Raw genomic sequence first — 22,872 nt, forward strand, 5'->3', positions numbered from 1 at the left:
CAAAAGGACTGCAAGGCTAAGCACGACCACCATATATGCGTCATGGTGCCCCCCTGGCTTCCGCACCTCCAACAATTGTCTGGGGTCTCAGGCCACCACCGATGCAGGAGGGAAGGGACCCGATACCATCGTGATATAACTTTATAACTGGTCTCCTGGGACTTAGTAGCAGTCACCGACTTGTGTGACAAGTGGAAGCATCGCCCCCATTGTTCTCTAGAGAATGTTTGGTTGAGCTCCCCCTCCCATGCTCCGCAAAAGGGGGGGAGATCATCCAAGCCCCCGGAGACCAGCAATTTGTATATAACTGAAATGTTGTGATTCGGGGCAGTCGTTGTTGTACACATGGCCTCATAAGGGGATGGAGAGAGTGCAAGCTCGTGCGTCTGTGTGAGTGATGTAATAAAATGCTGGAGTTGGGCGTATTCGAAATTGTGGCGTAGTTTTTGGGGTTTCTCCCCCAAAATCGTAGAGAGTGGTAGTGTCCGACCCTGTGGGGCAATATGGATGAGCCGAAGAGGCGTCCGTTTAGTTCCTTCCAGGAAGCGAGTGACAGAGGCGCCCGGAAGAAAATCCGGACTATCGGTCACCGGCATCAGCGGTCCATATGCACGAATCAGATCGCATTTCCTACCAGGGGCGTGTATGGTGCGCAGAGTCTGCTCGATACTGTACCCCACCACCAGTTTGCGACGGTTCAGCCGTGGCCATGTCCAAGGCAGAGTTGGCGCCGACAGAGAGCATAGATCATGGGCCAGACGCACCCATAGTTTAGACCCCTCATTATGCAACAGGTCCAGGACACGGGCATGGGCCACTGCTAGGTGATACCTTCGGCAGTCCGGCAGTCCCAGCCCTCCCGCGTCCTTTGGTCTGGTCAGAACACTACCTCGTATTCTGGGTCGGCCCTTGGCCCAGACAAACTGGATAAATAGTTGTTGAATTTTGTACCAATATGACGCGGGGATGTGGACGGGTACCGTCTGCAGAAGGTATAATAAGCGAGGCAGTACTGTCATTTTGAGGGCGCCAACCCTACCAAACCAGGACACCACCCCCTGATGCCAGGTGGCTAGATCCCTCTCTGATTTGATAAGAAATTGTTGGAAGTTAAGTGAAAACAGTTTGGACAGGTCGGATGGAATGGTGATACCCAGATATCGGATACTATTGTTTTGTGGCCACTTAAAAGGGTGTTTGGATTGTAGGCAAGAAACTAGATTTGGAGGAAGGGAGACATTCAAAGCCTCTGATTTGTCGAGGTTTATCCGGAAATTGGACCATCTTCCAAAATTATCCAACTCTGACATCAGGGATGGGAGAGCCTCAAGCGGGTTAGTGAGATAAACTAAGAGGTCGTCGGCGAAAGCCGAGCATTTATATTCATGGTTCGCTATCTTGATCCCTTGGATGTCTGGGTTGGCTCGCAGGGCCGCCATGAGATGCTCCATCACTAGGATGTATAGAAGAGGGGATAAGGGGCATCCCTGTCTCGTCCCGTTATGTATGGTGACAGTGTCCGATAAGGTGCCATTGATTTTTATACGCGCCGACGGGGTGTGGTACAGTGCAAGTATTTTAGCCATTAGGTTTGGGCCTAGCTGCAGGTGATTTAATGTTTGGGCGAGTGACTCCCATGAAACCCTGTCGAAGGCCTTCTCGGCATCTAAGGACAGGATCATCAATGGTATCCCTCGGTTGCGAGCACATTGAATAATATCTAGAGTTTTAAGGGTATTGTCTCTAGCCTCTCGTCCCGGGACAAACCCAACCTGGTCTAGGTGGATCAGATCCGGAAGGAGAGGATTGAGCCTGTTGGCAATAAGTTTAGCATAGCACTTAATATCTACATTGAGCAGGGAAATCGGCCTATAGCTACCGCAAACGCCCGGGTCCTTGCCTACTTTGGGAATGACTGTGATGTGCGCCGCTGTAGAGTCTGTTGGAAAGAGGGCGGTGTCTGAAATTGAATTAAAAGACTCCAACATCAGAGGCGCAAGTAGGGTCGAAAAGGATTTATAGAATTTTGCTGTTAGCCCGTCCGGACCTGGACTTTTATTGCCAGGAGCACTCTGGATAACCTGCAATAATTCTTCTATCGTGAACGGGGCCTCAAGATTTTCTAATACGGCACTATTCAGTTTTTTAAAGGGGGAAGGGGGGGCATCTGTTGAGGCGTTGGGGGATACCCTAGGAGGGGGTAGATTGTACAACCTAGAATAATAGTTATGAAAGGCATTTGAAATCTCAGGGGTAGTATGAACCAGGCCACCCGATGGGTCCTGAATATGTGGAATCAGGTTTGTTGCCCTTTTGGTACGTAACGCGTTGGCAAGCATTTTGCCTGGTTTGTCGCCGAACTCGTAGAATTTGCTCCTACCCAATTGAATAATGTGACTATATGAGGAGTCCAGTAATTTCCTAACCTCCAACCTCGCTCTTAGAAGTGCTTGGAGTGTCGAGGCCGCCAGAGCACGTTTATGGAGGAGTTCAAGTGTTGTGACTTTTTGAAGAGCGTCTTTAATGGCTTGTGCCCTACTTTTTTTAATTCGAGAGCCGTGTTTAATGAAAGTCCCACGAAGGACACATTTTAGGGCCTCCCACTTAAACACAGGCGCAGTGGTGTCTGATGCGTGGTCCCCCACAAAATTTGTGATAGAGGTGCAAATGTCTGAGGTGCAGCCTTCATCCAAAAGCAGTGACTCGTTAAGCCGCCAGGATCCTGCCGTCTTTGCCATGGAAGGAACATGCATGGAACAGAACACTGGAGCGTGATCCGACCATAGGATGTTTCCAATCCCGGTATGGGACAGCCAAGATAATACATTGTGCTGCACCAGGATATAATCCAAGCGGCTGTACGAGTCCTGCGGGTGCGAGTAAAAGCTGTAATCCCTGTCCGAGGGGTGCTGTATGCGCCACGCATCATACAGTTGGAGCTGTAATAAAGATTTTTTAACTCGTTTAATTAGTGCATAGGAGAGGCTTGACCGACCCTTGGAGTTATCCATAGCCGGATCGAGCGTGATGTTTAGGTCCCCACAGAGAACCACTGAGCCCCTAACCAAAGGGAGGGCCGAACGTACCAATCCGGCGACAAAGCAGTCTTGGTTCTGATTAGGTGCGTACGCATTAATTATAGTAAATTCCTGTCCACTAAGAGATAATGATAAGACAATATAACGTGCTGCCTCATCTATTTTAACGTCCAATACTTGGTGAGGGAGTGATTTGTGTATCCCTATCGCCACCCCCTTTGAGCGTGTCTCTGGATTGTTGGCAAAAAACCATGTGGTGTAGTATTTGTTTTTAATCTTTGGGGTGTGGTTAGTTTTAAAGTGCGTCTCCTGGAGGCAGATCAGGTGTACCTTACGCTTGTGCAGGTGATAAAGGATCTGGGCCCGTTTCTCTGGGGTGTTGAAACCCTTCACGTTGAAGGATGCAATATTCAGGTCTGCCATTTAGAAGGGAATCCGGGTGCTGCAATGGAAGGGTGGCAGGTTTGCAGTTTTGGTGGACGGTCCCCATGGCGAGGTCTAGTACAGAGAAAAAAGATTAGGAAAAGGAGAGAAAAGAGGAAGGAAGACAATTCAGAGGAACAAAACAAAAGCAGAGGGAGAGCCTCCACACTTAACACTAAGCAAGTTAATACAAACAACAGGAGCATGTCCGCCGCACACCGGCGGGGCAGGGGCTTCCAACCTATTGGGGGGAGAATCTGGTCAGACATCACCAAAAGACAACTCCTTTCCAATTGAGCATGAATATAGTGAGGCAAAAAACATTAGCATGGTACGAAACCATCGGCATCCCATATAAATCAATATCATGTACTATAGATATCTTAGAGAGGTTCCTTCAGGCGCGGTCCGGACTACCGCGGCTCAGATGTGGGCGTCTCTTGCCCCGGAATCTCTCCTCTCTCCGCGGAAGTCCCACAGATTGCCGATTTGTGGAGGGGTTCTCAAGAGGACCCGTGCGCATCCCCAAACCCCATGGGCGGAGCAGCGTGTTAGGCCACTGGGGGAGGAGAATCGGCGGCAAGCCAAGGCCCGACGTAAAAGAGGGCAAGTCCTCGGGTGTACGGAGGGTGAAGTACTTCGAGCCCTGGCGGACCGAGAGGGAGAAAGGGAATCCCCACCGGAACTGGATCTCTTTATCCTTTAAAACATCTAATAGAGGTTTGAGGGCCGCTCTTTGAGCTAGTGTGTGGCGAGAAAGGTCCGGTAAGATTCTAATAGGGGTCCCATTATAGGAGAGGTCAGCTTTTTTCCGGCTTGCCAGTAGGATCGCCTCCTTGAGAGCGTAGAAATGGACCCGGCAGATAACATCCCTTGGGTGGGGGTCCTCCGGATTGAAAGGGCGAAGTGCTCTATGAGCTCTGTCCAACTCTATTCTGACCCCTGGCGGGCGCCCGAGCAGCCTGTTGAAAATTGTGGTGAGCACCGACGGTACATCCACGGAAGCAATAGATTCTGGCAATCCTCTGACACGGAGATTATTTCTCCTATTGCGGTTCTCTAGGTCGTCCATATTTTGCTGCAGGGAGAACAATTGTTTGGCGTGTTCTGCCACTGTAGCTTGTAAGGCATGAATAGAGGTAGAGTTATTTTCTTGTATCGTGGAAACCGTATCCACTCTATCTGTTAGAGATGAGAGTTCCGCTCTGAATTGGGCAAATTCCAGTTTGCATTCCGCAACAACTTGGTTTGCTAGAGCCGCGATGTCACTTTTGGTAGGTATCGCCTGCATGAATGCCCGGAGGTCCGCCAGGGAGGCCGGCCTATCCTCACCCCCTGCAGTCGGCGAGAAGGCCACATGGGAGGTATGGAAGCTTGATTGTGGCCTGTATATTTGTGGTCTCCCCTCTCTCGGAGTTGCGATCATGATTGGGGCGTGAGGCACCATTCGAGTGTCAGGGCCCTCTGGAAGCAGGGTGGGATGCCTCTCAGGTGTGGCTGGGTGCTTGGCGGGGGGACTGTCTGCCCATGATGAGCCAGTGGACCATCTGGCTGGGGAGCTTGATGCTGCCTCCTCCCTCTGCAACACTTCTTGCATGACAGCCTCCTCTTTCTGCATGGGGGACTCCCCATCCCCCTCTCCCATATGTAGGGGGCAAGCGTCCCCAGCTCTCTGTGAGACCCCGAGCTCTGTGTTTCCACCCCTATTGGGATCGTAGTCTGGGGTGGAGGGGGGGGCTGGACAGACTTCAGCTATTCCCTTCTGTGACTCCGGATTTTCCATCAGGGGCAGAGGCGACTGGTGTTTCAAGCATCGTCCTCCCCCTCCCTCTTGTGCGACCTGGCCGCCGCTTGTCAGCTGCTGCAGCTGCAGGGTCTGGGGCCTGCTTACCCGGTCCGTCTTGGTTGGGGAGCTGCTGCGGCGGCCATCTTGGAATGGCGCCGCCGCCGCGCCAAGCTTCTCCATCTCCGGTATGGGGGTCCCAATCGCTCCGGTCCCATTCCTCCGGGTCTGCGCTGGGGTGCCTCCCGTTTCCTCTGGTGCCCGGGTTCCGCTCGCCGCCACGTCGGATTCAGCCGGATAATCTGGTCCCTGGGCAGGACGCATGGAGGCCCCAGGTTTTTCACTCCCCGGATTGGTGAGGTAAGCCTCCATAGTGGGCTGTGGGGACGTCGGGCGGGCAACAGAGCGGGACCGGGCCTTCTTGGCAGCGGTACGCACCATTTTGGTGTGGGGATGCCGGTGGATCGTGGAATTCTGCAGCGGAGCTCAGGAGCTGCACGTCTCTACACGGCCATGTCTAGCCACGCCCCCTCTTGATAGGGTTTTTTTATGCCGACCACAAGAGTTCCCTATCCTGTCTTTTTTGTATTTTGTATAGTGTGGCCTCTCTTTGCTGCATCTTGCTCTTATTGTGTATGTCTTTTCATCTTTGCTCAAAGTCTGTACATGTGGGAGGCTGCCTATTTTCTTTGGTGAAATCTGGTCTGAGGCACGATAGTTTCTTTTCACTTTCTGCCTTGTAGGTTATATAGTCCTCCGGCTGGGTTTGAGGCATCTAGGTTCTTAGGCATGCTGCCCGGCTACTTCTAGTGTGGTGTTAAGTTCAGGGCTTGCGGTCGGTACTTTATTACCTACGACTCTGGTGAATTGTGTTCATGGTAGTCATTGAACATCAGCTCATAACAGACTCAATAGTAGCTGGTCTCCACCCCCCAGCTCAGAGACAACTGAAAATCGGAGCTGGAGCCTGCAGAGGGGAAAATACAGGCTACAAGTCATATAATTGACAGATGGTGTTATTCTCCTATATATTACGTTTGTGTTCTCATTTTTTCTCAATCGCTCATCATCCTTTTGTCTGATCACTCAGTCTGTGTTTTCCACTGTCTTGCAGGGCCTATGATGGATCCGGTCCAAGTATTGGGTTTTCTGCTGCTAGTTCTGCTGTCCTTGGGGAATTGCTCAGAGACAAACAAACAGAAGAAAGACACGGCCTTTGAAATCTGTATCCCTTTTTTCTTATTACAGAGGCAGCTTTTGTGTTCATGGCGCAGTGAGGGCTGCCGTACATTAATCACTCTTACCTCCAGGGTGTAGGATCAGTATATCGTCTGCCTAACACAAGAACATTCGGTTTCATCATCCAGAATAATTTGATCCATATGTTAATTCTTAGATGTGACAAAATCAATATTACAGTAATAATACTCCCTTAGGGATTCACACTTCATATGAAAAGAAAAACATATTTTTGGCAAAGATTTGTTCTTGGCAGTCAACGTATGAAATATCTTCTTGGTAATAAAATTATTAGCAATTAAGAGGCAGCGCTCAAGAACTGGATAATGAGATGAGGCCAATCTGAGATCTAATAGCCAAAAGTGACATAGTGTATCCAGCTTCTAAAATACATCTGTCAATTATTCGGGAAGTCAATTTTTCAATTTTTCCTTGATGGGAGGGTGATAAAATGAGATACAACACACTATAGGAAATTAGTATTACACCATATGGTAAAGGTTTTTGAATAACTTTTCTTTTTCTGTTTTGAATTTCACCTGTACATAGTAACAAAAGGGAGACAGCTGCACTCTACAGTGCTAAGATATGTGGAACAATGAATATGGGAATATAGACATGCATTACTGCTATGAAAAATATGTAAAAATTGAGATACTTAGCACACAAAATGGCCAGTTTTATGTGAGCCCCACCTCTGGCCCACCTTAGCCCGCTCGGCCCCGCCCCGGCACACGTTGGGCACCTATACACCTCCCCCCAGAACTACTACTCCCATTATACTCCTCTTTCCACAAGACCACTCCTCCCATTATACTCCTCTTTCCCCGGGACTACTCCTCCTATTCTAGTCCTCCTATTATACTCCTCTCTGAGTATAATAGGAGGACTATTATAGCATGGGGGATGGAGCACGATGGGGGGTGTGCAGCATGGGAGATGGAGCACGATGGGGGGTGTGCAGCATGGGAGATGGAGCACGATGGGGGGTGCGCAGCATGGGAGATGGAGCACGATGGGGGGTGCATAGCATGGGGGATGGAGCACGATGGGGGGTGCGAAGCATGGGGGATGGAGCACGATGGGGGGTGCGCAGCATGGGGGACGGAGCACGATGGGGGTGCGCAGCATGGGGGATGGAGCACGATGGGGGTGTGCAGCATGGGGGATGGAGCACGATGGGGGGTGTGCAGCATGGCGGAAGGAGCACGATGGGGGGTGCGCAGAATGGGGGAAGGAGCAGGATGGGGGTGCACACCTCCCCCCAAAACACACACACACCGCCACACGCGCACCGCACAACACACCACACACACACTGGGAACCACAAACACCGCCCTACACAGACACCCACACACACACAACACCCAACACATAAACACCGCGGCATACACAAATATACGCACATACCGCGCAACACACACACATTGCACAAAACATACCTCCACCCAAAACACACACAGGCACCCCACAGCCACACCCACACAAACCGCGCAACACACACAGTAACAACGCAACACACACAGCACCACACACACACACAACGCTGCAGCGCTCCACAAACAACGCAACACACACAACGCAACACACAAACAACACTGCTCTCACACCCCCCCACCCAGACAACACCCAGAGCATCTACAGTGCCCTACACAAACACTTGGCAACTACACACAACAACATATATATACATATATACATTCCCTGTAGACTGTGAGCCCTCGCGGGCAGGGTCCTCTCTCCTCCTATACCAGTCTGTTTTGTACTGTTAATGATTGTTGTACGTATACCCTCTCTCACTTGTAAAGCGCCATGGAATAAATGGCGCTATAATAATAAATAATAATAATAATAATAATAATAATATATACAGTCAGGGCCAGAAATATTTGGACAGTGACACACGTTTTGTTATTTTAGCTGTTTACAAAAACATGTTCAGAAATACAATTATATATATAATATGGGCTGAAAGTGCACACTCCCAGCTGCAATATGAGAGTTTTCACATCCAAATCGGAGAAAGGGTTTAGGAATCATAGCTCTGTAATGCATAGCCTCTTCTTTTTCAAGGGACCAAAAGTAATTGGACAAGGGACTCTATTAAATCTATCTGCAATTAACTCTGAAGGCGTCTCCCTCGTTAACCTGTAATCAATGAAGTAGTTAAAAGGTCTGGGGTTGATTACAGGTGTGTGGTTTTGCATTTGGAAGCTGTTGCTGTGACCAGACAACATGCGGTCTAAGGAACTCTCAATTGAGGTGAAGCAGAACATCCTGAGGCTGAAAAAAAAGAAAAAATCCATCAAAGAGATAGCAGACATGCTTGGAGTAGCAAAATCAATAGTCGGGTACATTCTGAGAAAAAAGGAATTGACTGGTGAGCTTGGGAACTCAAAAAGGCCTGGGCGTCCACGGATGACAACAGTGGTGGATGATCGCCGCATACTTTCTTTGGTGAAGAAGAACCCGTTCACAACATCAACTGAAGTCCAGAACACTCTCAGTGAAGTAGGTGTATCTGTCTCTAAGTCAACAGTAAAGAGAAGACTCCATGAAAGTAAATACAAAGGGTTCACATCTAGATGCAAACCATTCATCAATTCCAAAAATAGACAGGCCAGAGTTAAATTTGCTGAAAAACACCTCATGAAGCCAGCTCAGTTCTGGAAAAGTATTCTATGGACAGATGAGACAAAGATCAACCTGTACCAGAATGATGGGAAGAAAAAAGTTTGGAGAAGAAAGGGAACGGCACATGATCCAAGGCACACCACATCCTCTGTAAAACATGGTGGAGGCAACGTGATGGCATGGGCATGCATGGCTTTCAATGGCACTGGGTCACTTATGTTTATTGATGACATAACAGCAGACAAGAGTAGCCGGATGAATTCTGAAGTGTACAGGGATATACTTTCAGCCCAGATTCAGCCAAATGCCGCAAAGTTGATCGGACGGCGCTTCATAGTACAGATGGACAATGACCCCAAGCATACAGCCAAAGCTACCCAGGAGTTCATGAGTGCAAAAAACTGGAACATTCTGCAATGGCCAAGTCAATCACCAGATCTTAACCCAATTGAGCATGCATTTCACTTGCTCAAATCCAGACTTAAGACGGAAAGACCCACAAACAAGCAAGACCTGAAGGCTGCGGCTGTAAAGGCCTGGCAAAGCATTAAGAAGGAGGAAACCCAGCGTTTGGTGATGTCTATGGGTTCCAGACTTAAGGCAGTGATTGCCTCCAAAGGATTCGCAACAAAATATTGAAAATAAAAATATTTTGTTTGGGTTTGGTTTATTTGTCCAATTACTTTTGACCTCCTAAAATGTGGAGTGTTTGTAAAGAAATGTGTACAATTCCTACAATTTCTATCAGATATTTTTGTTCAAACCTTCAAATTAAACGTTACAATCTGGACTTGAATTCTGTTGTAGAGGTTTCATGTCAAATCCATTGTGGTGGCATGCAAAGCCGAAAATTGTGTCACTGTCCAAATATTTCTGGACCTAACTGTGTGTGTGTGTATGTGTGTGTGTATATATATATATATATATATATATATATATTGTGAGACTGTGACCGGGGTTATCTATGACGGCCGGTATATCTCGCCCCGGTTGTGCTCACTCCATGATAATCCACTATAGGGTTAATGCTGTTTTCCCTACAGGCTGAAGGGAGGGATAAATAGATTCAGGAACAAGGGCAGGTGTGCCGGGTGTGAGGGAGTGATCACATCTCCCTGAGTTCTCTGCCGGAAAGGCACATATGTACTATTATGGACTTTTTCTTTGGAATAAACCGTGTGCTGTGAACCTTGGTGCCTGGATCCCGTGTCTTCTGCAGCGCAGCCGACGACGCTACCTCGCATATGGTGGAGAATCGGCGGGCATGACAGCCGGTGAGGTGTAGCATTCATCCCTGGTGACCCAGCTGCGCATGTCCTGGATTCGAGCGGCTATACTACAGCCCAAACCCGGCGACGCCATGGAGGAGATAATAAAGCATTTGGCTCAGGCTAATGCACAGCAGCAACAGGCTAATGCACAGCAGCTACAAACCAATGCACACCTGCTCCAATCCTTGCAAGTGCAGGAAAAAAAATTCCAAGAACAGATGGATCAGGCCAATGCACGTCAGCAGCAAGCCTTGCAATTGCAGGAAAAAAGGCACCAAGAACAGATGGTTCTCCTGGCCAAGTCGATCCGTGCCGGACCGGCAGCAACAACCCAGGGACCGGGTGACGACGGCAGCGTCCGGAAAGCGGTGAGACAAGCGTTGCAAAAGATGACCCCGGGTGATGATGTGGAAGCGTTCCTGGCGGTGTTTGAACGGGTGGCCGAGCGGGAAAAGCTGCCGACCCCGCAGTGGGCTGAGGTATTGTCACCTTATCTGACGGGGGAACCCCAAAAAGCATACCTGGACCTCTGTACCGAGGACGCCATTGACTATGTGACCCTGAAAGCCGAAATACTGGCTCGGTTGGGGGTGAATACCTATGTACGGGCTCAGCGGGTAAATCAGTGGTTCTATGAGGAAGCCAAACCCGTACGCTCCCAGGCCTATGACTTGTTGCATCTTGTAAAAAAGTGGTTGCAGCCTGACACTCTGAGCCCGGCGCAAATGGTGGAAAGGGTAGTAGTGGATCGTTTTGTGCGCACTTTACCCGTCACCGTTCAACGGTGGGTCGGACAGGGTGACCCGAGTACCCTGGACCAATTAGTGTCCCTGGTAGAGCGGCATGTGGCTACGCAGGACTTGATACGGGACACTGAGACTTTGCGTACCGCCCGTCGGTCCGGCCCCTCCAAGCCTAGGGCCAAGGACCCACCGCTGACACCGGTGAGGGAGTCCGCTACCGTCCCGTCTGAAGCCGCACCCTCCGTCCCTGAGGTCCGGAAAACTATGTACCCTAAACGACAACTCGTCAAGGGGGTGTCCTTCCCTATTAGATGTTGGCGGTGCCAGCGGGTGGGACATATGGAAGCCCAGTGTCCACTCACCACGGAGCCCATGGATTGTGGGGTTACCCGGCGGGGTTTAATGTATGCTCAGGTGGTGTGTACCGCTGACCTGGTCTACCCAGAGACTGAGCCCCACTTGTGCCACATTCAGGTGAATGGATGTCCGGTTACAGGCTTGTTGGATTCCGGAAGCTTAGTGACCCTTGTGCGATCAACCCTAAGGGCTAAAGTAAAGGCCACCGGACGTACCGTGGGGGTGGTTTGCATACATGGGGACCGCCGAGACTATCCCACGGGGATAGTCACCATCACAGCACCTTGCGGTCAGGTGCAACATGAGGTGGGACTTATTAATACTCTTCCCTATGATGTGATCCTAGGAAGGGATCTGCCCTATTTTTGGACTTTATGGAAGGGACCTCCTAAGTCCCCTCAGATATTGGTCAGTCCGGGACCTGAGCCCTACAATCCTGAATCCGGGACGCCTGCCGTAGGGGTCCCCATGATAGGGACAGGATGTGAACCTGATAGGTCGCCCCTAGAGGTATTGGCAGGAGAGGCTGAGACGGTCGAGCCCATCCCGGAGTTGGAGGCGTCCCCGGATACGTTTGGGACAGCCCAACTCCAGGACCCTACATTAATACATGCCCGGAGTCGGGTGACAGTAGTTGACGGGGTGGCACAGCTGCCTGGTGCCCAGGTAAGGTACCCCCATTTCGCTCTTAAGCAGGATTTACTCTACCGGGTAGATGAAATACGGGGCGTAGGGGTAGAGCAGTTGGTGGTGCCCCAGCCGTATCGCCGGCGGGTCCTCGACTTGGCTCATAAACACCTGATGAGTGGTCACCTAGGGGTCAAGAAAACGCAGGAGCGAATATTGCAAAGGTTCTATTGGCCCGGGGTCTTTGGGGAGGTAAAACGGTTCTGCGAAACCTGCCCGGAGTGTCAGCTTACCGCACCCCTGACCCACTTTCGCAGTCCGTTGGTACCGTTACCCATTATAGAAGTCCCTTTTGAACGGATAGGGATGGATCTGGTGGGGCCCCTCGTAAAGTCTGCTCGAGGGCACCAGCATATCCTAGTGATCGTTGACTATGCCACCCGGTATCCAGAGGCGATACCTCTCAGACATACTGCAGCCAAGCTTATAGCTCGGGAGTTGTTTGCTGTGTTCTGCCGGGTGGGGTTGCCCAAGGAGATCCTTACGGATCAGGGGACCCCATTCATGTCTAAAGTGACCAAAGAGCTATGCCGGCTACTCCAGATCAAGCAGTTGCGTACGTCTGTGTATCATCCTCAGACGGATGGTTTAGTGGAACGATTCAATAAAACCCTGAAAACCATGCTCAAAAGGGTGATTTCCAAAGACGGGAAAGACTGGGATATGATGCTTCCCTATTTGATGTTTGCCATACGAGAGGTGCCACAGGCATCCACGGGGTTTTCGCCTTTTGAATTGTTATACGGGCGACATCCCCGGGGATTGTTGGACCTGGCAAAAGAAACCTGGGAGCAGGAGCCCACCCCCCATAAAAGTGTGATTGAACACATTTTGGGTATGCAGAACCGCATAAGCGCGGTCATGCCAATTGTGAAGGAGCATTTACAGGAGGCTCAGGCCGCGCAAAGCAGCCGCTACAATAGACAAGCCACCGTGCGGACCTTTAATCCTGGGGATCGGGTGTTGGTATTGATTCCCACGGCAGAGAGTAAATTCCTGGCTCAGTGGCAAGGCCCCTACGAGATAAAGGAAAGAGTCGGGGTGGTTAACTATAAAGTGTTGCAGCCCGGTAGGCGGAAACCTGAACAAATATACCATGTCAACCTATTAAAACCTTGGCAGGAACGGGAAAACCTGATGGCTGTTTTTTCCCCACCTCCCTCCTCTTCGGGTCGTTCACATCCGGCTCCAGCGACCTCCGGAGAGGACGAACCGGAAGTAAGGATTGGAGAAGCCCTCACCAAGACACAGAGGCGAGAGGCCAGACGGTTGGTTCAGCAGAACCCCGATGTCTTCTCCGAGCTGCCCGGTAGGACCAGTCTGATACGACATGATATTGTCACCGAGCCCCACCTGAAGGTACGCCTGAAGTTATACCGGGTACCGGAGGCTCGACGACAAGCCATATCAGAGGAAGTAAAGTCAATGTTACGCCTGGGGGTCATCGAAAAATCCCGGAGTGAATGGGCTAGTCCGATTGTCCTAATACCAAAACCCGATGGCTCCTTAAGGTTCTGCAATGACTTTAGGAGATTGAACGAAATATCCAAGTTTGATCTCTACCCCATGCCCCGGGTGGATGAGCTGATTGATAGGCTGGGACAGGCGCGATATTTTACCACGCTCGACCTGACCAAGGGGTACTGGCAGGTGCCACTAACGGAGTCCGCCAAGGAGAAAACCGCTTTTGTTACGCCGGAGGGTCTCTTCCACTATGTTGTCTTGCCTTTTGGGTTACATGGCGCTCCGGCCACGTTCCAGAGGTTGATGGACTTAGTGCTGGAACCCCACCAGGCGTATGCATCAGCGTACCTTGATGACATCATTATTTACAGCTCCGATTGGCAGACCCACTTGGAACAGGTACAAGCGGTGGTGGACGCGCTTCGAACAGCCGGATTGACAGCCAATCCCAAGAAATGTGCGTTGGGACTCACGGAAGCCCGCTACTTGGGCTACGTAATAGGCCAAGGAGTGATTAAGCCCCAAATTAACAAAGTTGAGGCGATCCAGAAGTGGCCTAGACCCCTGACCACGAGGCAGGTTAGGGCCTTCCTGGGTATCGTGGGGTACTACAGGAGGTTTGTAAAAGATTTTGCGGGACTATCAGCCCCCTTGACGGACCTTCTCAAAGGCAAGAAGTCCGTCATGGTGCACTGGACTCCGCAGGCCGAGGACTCCTTCCGGGCCCTGAAGGGGGTCCTGTGCGGACAGCCCGTTCTTGTAAACCCTGATTTCCGGAAAGAGTTCATAGTACAGACTGACGCCTCGGAGGTCGGCCTGGGGGCAGTGCTGTCTCAGGTGGTTCAGGGGGTGGAACACCCCGTCACCTTCTTAAGTAGGAAGCTCACCCCTCCCGAGCGGAATTATAGCGTAGTGGAGAAGGAGTGCCTGGCGATCAAGTGGGCCTTGGAGTCCCTACGCTATTACCTGCTGGGACGTCAGTTTCGCTTGGTGACGGATCACTCTCCACTGGTCTGGATGAGGTCCGCCAAGGAACGGAATGCCCGGGTTACCCGGTGGTTCCTTTCTCTGCAGAACTTCCGGTTTACGGTTGAACACCGGGCCGGTAGGTTGCAGGGCAACGCCGATGCCTTGTCCCGCGGCCCGTGTTTGATGGCAGGAGTTCAACCCCGCACGCTTGAACTGAGGGGGGGGGTATGTGAGACTGTGACCGGGGTTATCTATGACGGCCGGTATGTCTCGCCCCGGTTGTGCTCACTCCATGATAATCCACTATAGGGTTAATGCTGTTTTCCCTACAGGCTGAAGGGAGGGATAAATAGATTCAGGAACAAGGGCAGGTGTGCCGGGTGTGAGGGAGTGATCACATCTCCCTGAGTTCTCTGCCGGAAAGGCACATATGTACTATTATGGACTTTTTCTTTGGAATAAACCGTGTGCTGTGAACCTTGGTGCCTGGATCCCGTGTCTTCTGCAGCGCAGCCGACGACGCTACCTCGCAATATATATATATATATATATATATATATATATATATATATATATATATATATAAATAAAAATCATACATTAACTACACCATAAATTCTAGAATACCCGATGCGTTAGAATCGGGCCACCTTCTAGTGTATGTGTATATATTTATATATATATATATATATAATATATATATATATATATATATATATATATAAATATTTGTTTTTTTTGTTTTTTTTGTTTTGCAGCTTGATTTTTGGGGTCGCAATATGACTCCATTCACTTGCATTGCACTGCAATATAGCAGCGAACTATCAACTATGCATGATGTGTTGCGGCCATGACCGCCATGTAGCCTTAAGGGTACTTTACACGCTGCAACCTCGATAGCGATCTCGTTAGCGATGTGAAATTTTACATCGCAAGTGCGATCTTTTCAGATCACACATGCGTAAAATAACCTATGTGCGAACTCAAAAGATCGCACTTGCGATCTAGAATGTCACATCGCTAACGAGATTGCTAGCGAGGTCGCAGTGTGTAAAGTACCCTTTAGTCTTATTTAATGGCCAAAAGCGTGTGCGTCATTAGGCTTCATTCAGGCATCCGTGCTGCATCTATGTGTTTTGTGTTTTTCACAGAGATGATGTGTCCCATTATAGTCTATGGGACTATTCACTTGTCTTTGTTTTTTGCAGACCACGTGTCCATGCAAAACTCGTGGAGACATGTCCATATTTTTTTTCCCGGAAGTATAGATGAAAAGTGACCATACAACTCTATGGGTCCATAATAAACACGTACACCACATGGATGGTATAAGGGAGGAATCCATGGACTGTACATATTTAACATTACACAGTATAGGGAAAGCTTTGTCATTTATTTACCCAGATGTGAAAACCCTGATGACATGGATCCAAAACAGTGGTGGTTACCATTTTTTTGTGTACATGAAAAATACTTACGTCTGAATTAGTCTTTAACTGCAAAAAACAACATTTGGAATAGGATATAGACTGTTGTTTCATCGAGCAGAGACCAGTAAAATTGTGCTGTATACTTATATTTTTTTATTAATATGGAAATCTATATCTAATGGATAACGCTGTATGGTGTACGTGATATGGCCTGGTCTGCTCTTCATAGCCTACGATTAACAGCTGCCACTGTCCAGCATCCATCACAGCCCCTGAAGAAGGCCGCTTTCACACGTTCAGTATTTGGTGAGTTATTTACCTCCGTATTTGTAGCCAAAAGTGGAACAATCAGAGAAGTATAATAGAAACACAGGCACTAATTCTGCATTTATCACCCACTCCTGGTTTTGGCTACAAAAATACTGAGGTAAAAAGTCACCAAATACTCAAAATGTGCACGTGGCCTTAGGAAAATACAGTATCAGGGGCTCTTTCTGTTGTGTTCCTTAAAGGGAATCTGTCACCAGGTTTTTGCTCCCCATCTGAGAGCAGCATTATGTATAGACAGAGACCCTGATTCCAGCGATGTGTCACTTACTGAGCTGTTTGCTGTCATTTTGATAAAATCAATGTTTTCTCTGCTGCAGATCTAGCAGTTATACAGAGCTCATGAATATGCTGGACTACCTGGCATCACACCAAGTCGTCCTCTAATGATAATCTCCTGCTGATTAAACAGTGATTTTATAAAAACTACACTAAGCAGCCCGGTAAGTGACATATTGCTGGAATCAGTTTCTCTGTCTGTACATTATGCTGCTCTCAGATTAGGTGGCAAAAACCTGGTGACAGATTCTCTTTAAACAGACAAAAAAATAAATGTGATGTGAATAAGCCTTAAAGGGAACCAACCAGCAGGATTTTCAGATATAAAGTAAAGCCAGTGCTATACTGATACTAGGATGCTGAATGTAAGCTTACTTTCTGTTCCGAGATTGAATGTTTTATTTCATAAATATGTTCGAGTAAAGTTCTAGCAATGTACTGCTATTTGATTGACAGGTGCAACAGGAAGATAATATCGGGGTCGGGTCTTCCTATCTATTCCCGCCCTGTCTGCCTGCCTGGCCTTTCTCCCCCTGTTACGATCAAAGACATTAATTCCATCACAGGCAGACAGACAGGAGCGGGAAGCAAGACCCGACCCCCATATTCACGTCCTTCCTGTTGCACCTGTCAATCAAATAGCAGTGCATTGATGGAACTTTACTTACACATAATTCTGAGATAAAACCTCCAATCTCTGAACAAAAGCTATGCTTACATTCAGCATCCTAGCGCCACTATAGCACTGGCTTTACTTTATATAAGAAAATCCTGATGGCTAGTTCCCTTTAAAGTGGATCTGTCACCTGATCCATGACACCTAATCCGCAGGGACAGATTAATTTGCTGGTCCAAACAATTGTAAGTTTATCTTTCATTCTGCTCTTTGCACTTTTGGCTAAACAAATGTTTGCAAATCAAGATTTATAGGACAGATTGTCCGGACCCTTGCTATGTATTTATGTATTTCTAGCTTACTATTTATTTGCAAGCAGAACATTCACAGCTAGCTATCTGTCCCAAGACCTGCACCTTGTCTGGGTGATTGACAGATCTCTTGCTGTGGGAGAGACCTGTCAATCATTGGTAGCAGCGCTGGAGAAATCAGCTGTGTTCGGAGAAGGACTAATTTCGCCCCCAACTGCATCTTCTCACTATATTCTTTCTTAATAGCGTTTCAGAGAATCGTGCCGCCCACGATTTAGGCAGCTTGAGTTAGGAGACAGGATCCCTTTAACATATAAGAAAAATACATGAAGGTTTATTTTTACAGACTGTACTGAATGTTCTGATTGATTGTTTTCTGTAAAGTTTATGCCTGCTATTTAGGCCTTGACAGATTGTAGATAAGAAGCTTTTTGAGGTGAAGAGGAAGGATCAGATCAATGCCCTCAATAACCTCATTGAACTAAATGATGTCAACCAGCAGTACAAGATTATTGACATTATGCTAAAGGGTCTTTTCAAGGTGAGATTTTTTTCCACACCATTGAATACATGCACCATGCTATCGCTAATTGTGAGGGCATCCTGATGGTATAAAATCTCTTTTTTCTTCATATTCTGCTGCACAGACTGTCCTATGTCTTAAAGTGCATGTACGCTACAGGATTATTGTGAACGAGCAATCAACGAGTGATCTTTACATGGTAATCATGCAGTGTAAACAGGCTGTCAATCACCCAATAAATAAGCAAAAGTCTAATTAATTTATTGGGTGAAATGATCTTTTGTGTTGCACACGAGATCGTTGTTCTCGACAGCACATCGTCCTATATAAACAAGACCCGTGCTGCCAAGAATAGTCACAGCCTATTCACTACACAGCGTATTAGGCTATGTGCGCACGTTGCGTAAATGCATGCAGTTACGCTGCGCTTTGTAGCGCAGCGTAACTGCATGCGTCCTGCGTCCCCTGCACAGTCTATGGAGATTGTGCAGGGGCCGTGCGCACGTGGCGTTTAAGAGCGCAGCGCTTCGGCTACTGCCGAAGCGCTGCGTAAAAAGAAGTGACATGTCACTTCTTTCCTGCGCTTTGCCGGCAGCTCCTGCTCTGTCTATGGCAGTAGCTGCAGGCAGAGCGCATGGAATCGGCGCTCACTACGGACATTTCTGCAGCGATCTAAAGCGCACATGTGCTCTTCAGATCGCTGCAGAAATTTCTGCAGGGCTAGTACGCAACGTGCGCACATAGCCTAACAGATCACTCAGTGCACATCTGGTGTGGGTGGCTGTATAAACCAACTGTTAAACGACTGTCGATTGGTAAATATTTACCCATCGACCGTCTTTAATGCTGCAAATTTGGGTGGTGTAAATACACTCCTACAGTCAGTTATTCATGTACAAAAGATGAAAAAAATACATTTCTGTTAACAGCTGTTCGCAAATAGACTAAAGGGTACTTTACATGCTAGCGAGCAAACCCGCCCCCGTCGGTTGTGCGACACGGGAAAATCGCTGCCCGTGGCGCACAACATTGCTAACACCTTACCTTCCCTGCGACGCTCTGGCCAGCGAACCGCCTCCTTTCTAAGCCGTCACAGCGACGTCACACGGCAGCCGTCCAATAGCAGAGGAGGGGCGGAGATGAGCAGCCGGAACATGCCGCCCAACTCCTTCCTTCCTCATTGCCGGTGGACGTAGGTAAGGAGATGTTCGTCGTTCCTGCGGTGTCACACATAGCGATGTGTGCTGCCGCAGGAACGACGAACAACATCGTACCTGCAGCAGCAACAATATTTGGGAAAGGAGCAACGTGTCAACGAGCAATGATTTTTCACGTTTTTGCGCTCGTTGATCGTCGCTCCTTGGTGTCACACGCTGCGATGTCGCTAACGGCGCCGGATGTGCGTCACTAATGACGTGACCCCGACGATATATCGTTAGCAATGTCGCAGCGTGTAAAGCACTTTTTAGGGTCTGATTCATCAAAGCTTTCACACCAGAATTGCAAAATCGCAATTCGGAGCTGGACCTAAACTTTTGGCATTTTCACTCCAGTTTGACTGAAGTAAGTGGCTGCACGGAGAATAAAACTTTAATTTTCTCCCTGTAGCTGCTGCTACAGTTAAGGGGGCTTTACACGCTACGACATCGCTAATGCGAAGTCGTTGGCGGTCATGGAATTGGTGACGCACATCCGGCCGCATTAGCGATGCCGTTGCGTGTGACACCTATGAGCGATTTTGCATCGTCGCAAAAACGTGCAAAATTGCTCATCGGTGACATGGGGGTCCATTCTCAAATATCGTTACTGCAGCAGTAACGAAGTTGTTCCTCGTTCCTGCGGCAGCACACATTGCTCCGTGTGACACCGCAGGAACAAGGAACCTCTCCTTACCTGCCTCCCGGCCGCTATGCGGAAGGAAGGAGTTGGGTGGGATGTTACGTCCCGCTCATCTCCGCCCCTCCACTTCTATTGGGCGGCGGTTCCGTGATGCAGCTGTGATGTCGCTGTGATGCTGAACGAACCGCCCGCTTAGCCGGTCACAGCGACGTCGCCGGGCAGGTAAGTACGTGTGACGGGTCTGGGCGATGTTGTGCGGCACAGGCAGCGATTTGCCCGTGTCGCACAACAGATGGGGGAGGGTACCCACACTAGCGATATCGGTACCGATATCGAAGCGTGTAAAGCCCGCTTAAGGCAGTCAAACAAGATTTTATCACTATTTACCTACAGATTACCACTATATCAGTAGATATATGGTGCTTCTGGACATAGTGGGATCAACTGTGTAATATATCTTATCAGCCAAATCTGCTTCTATCTCTGCTAGGTTTGATCATTCATTATCAAAATTCTCAATTTTGAGGTAAAATCTGTATTAAGTGAAGACTTTCCCATTACTGAGATAGGAGATGGAGGTTGGTACTGATGAGATTCTATGTAGAATGAAGAGGGAGGAGGAGATGGAGCACTGCCTCTAGCTCCTCCCTCTGCCTCTAGCTCCTCCCCCTGCCTCTAGATCCTCCTTTTGCTTTCAGCTCCTCCTGTTGCATCAAGCTCTTCCCTCTGCCTCTAGCCCCTCCTGCTACCTCTAGTTCCTGCCTTTAGCTGCTCCCTGTGCCTCTAGCAATTCCTTTTGCTTTTAGCTCCTCCTTTTGCATCTAGCTGCTCCCTCTGCCTCTAGCTCTTTCCTCTGCCTTTAGCTCTTCCCCCTGCCTCTAGCTCTTCCCTCTGCCTCTAGCACCTCCTTTTGCTTTTAGCTCCTCATTTTGCATCTAGCTGCTCCCTCTGCCTCTAGCTCTTCCTTCTGCCTCTAGCTCTTCCTTCTGCCTCTAGCTCTTCCCTCTGCCTCTAGCTCTTCCCTCTGCCTCTAGCTCGTCCCTCTGCCTCTAGCTCTTCCCTCTGCCTCTAGCTCTTCCCTCTGCCTCTAGCTCTTCCCTCTGCCTCTAGCTCTTCCCTCTGCCTCTAGCCCCTGCCCCTACCTCTAGCTCCTGAATCTGCCTCTAGCCCCTCCCTCTACCTCTAGTCCCTGCCTTTGCCTCTAGGTGTTCCCTCCTGTCATCATAGAATCTCATTAGTAACAGCTGCCATCTCCTCTCTCACTAATGGGAAAGTCTTCACTGAATACAGATTTTACCTCAGAATTAAGAATTTTGATAATGACTGATCAATTCTGGTGGAGAAAGAAGCAGATTTGTCTGATAAGAGATATTACATAGTTGCTTATTTTTATTTGTATTATTGATTTATGAAATAAAAATTAAAATAACAGTTACGCTTTAAGATAATAAAAGAAAAAAAAAACAATGGTCACTTTCAAGCATTAGGCTAGGTTCACACACTGCGTTTTTTTGACGCTGCGTTTTTGTGCGTTTTTTGCGGCAAAAACCTCACAAAAACGCACCCGCGGCAAAAAAACGCGGCAAAAAACGCACGCGTTTTACCGTGATTTTGGTGCGGTGTTTTGCTGCGTTTTTGCTCACTGCGTCTTTATGCGTTTTTTATCAGTGAACAATGCCATTAAAGATTGTTGAAAAAAAAAAAAAAAAGGTCTGATGTCATTTCCTTCTTCAATATGTTCTTCATTCTCCACTAGTGTATGCAATAGAGCAGACAGCTGCAGAACTACAAGGCTCAGCATGCTCCATACAGGACTGTATGCTGGAGGGAGAGGCAGAGGGAGCAGAACTACAAGGGTCAGCATGCTCCATCCAGGACTGTATACTGTATACAGGAGAGCAGACAGCAGCTGCAGAACTACAAGGCTCAGCATCCTCCATCCAGGACTGAATGCAGGAGTTTTTTGCCCCCCAAAAAAATGACGTGGGCTTCGCCATATTTTTGTATGCTAGCCGGGTACAGCAGGCAGGTACAAGCTGCCCCCAACCCCAGCTGCCTATTTGTACCCGGCTGGGAACCAAAAATATAGAGAAGCCTTTTTTTTTTTTAATTATTTCATGAATTTCATGAAATAATTTAAAAAAAAAAAAAATGACGTGGGCTTCGCCCAATTTTTGAGTCCAGCCGGGTACAACTAGGCAGCTGGGGATTGGAATCCACAGTGCAGGGTGCCCATGCTTTCTGGGCACCCCCGCTGTGAATTGCAGTCCCGCAGCCACCCCAGAAAATGGCGCTTTCATAGAAGCGCCATCTTCTGGCGCTGTATTCAACTCTTCCAGCTGCCCTGATGCCGGGTGGCTCGCTGGGTAATAATGGGGTTAGGGCTAGCTGTATATTATCAGCTGGCCCTAAGCCCGAAATTCATGGTGTCACGCCAATATTAGACATGGTCACAATGAATTTCTAGTAAAGATAAAAAAAAAAAACCACAACACACAGAAAAATATTTTTATTAGAAATAAAACACAACACAATTAGTGACTCCATCTTTATTGAAATAAAGAACCCCCCTCCGCAGTAATCCTGGGTCAACGGTCCCGCGCCGTCCAATCCAGATCCAATATCATCTGATCCGGTTTGCTGGAAGGCAAAGCGATCAGATGATGTGTCAGGTTCTAGGGGCTGAAGCACATCACACATCAGCTGATTGTATAAAAGCCGTTTATACAATCAGCTGATGCATCGGTGCAAAAAAAAAAAAATACTCACTTATGTGCGGATTACCGGCAGCTCCTGGAGCGATTGGAGGAGTCTGATCCCGTCCGATCGCTGCAGCAGCTGCCGGTAATCAGGGATGAAGTCTCCTGACGCATCCGCTGATAGGTTAAACCGGCCGGGCGCCCGCGTCACCGCGATACTTACGATCAGCTGATGCGTCA

General features: G+C 48.7%; 1 protein-coding gene across 1 annotated transcript in view; it reads left to right on the forward strand.

The window, feature by feature from the left end:
* CCDC134 (coiled-coil domain containing 134) overlaps window positions 1-22,872 on the forward strand; it is a 74,085-nt gene that overhangs the window by 39,248 nt on the left and 11,965 nt on the right. Inside the window, exons 2-3 of the mRNA XM_075321883.1 lie at window positions 6,359-6,469; window positions 17,991-18,112. Of these exons, the coding sequence (XP_075177998.1) occupies window positions 6,364-6,469; window positions 17,991-18,112 (228 nt within the window). The 5' untranslated portion in view covers window positions 6,359-6,363. The remainder of the gene's footprint in view (window positions 1-6,358; window positions 6,470-17,990; window positions 18,113-22,872) is intronic.

The sequence above is a fragment of the Anomaloglossus baeobatrachus genome, chromosome 8 (genome assembly GCF_048569485.1).
Source record: "Anomaloglossus baeobatrachus isolate aAnoBae1 chromosome 8, aAnoBae1.hap1, whole genome shotgun sequence".
Classification (NCBI taxonomy): domain Eukaryota; kingdom Metazoa; phylum Chordata; class Amphibia; order Anura; family Aromobatidae; genus Anomaloglossus; species Anomaloglossus baeobatrachus.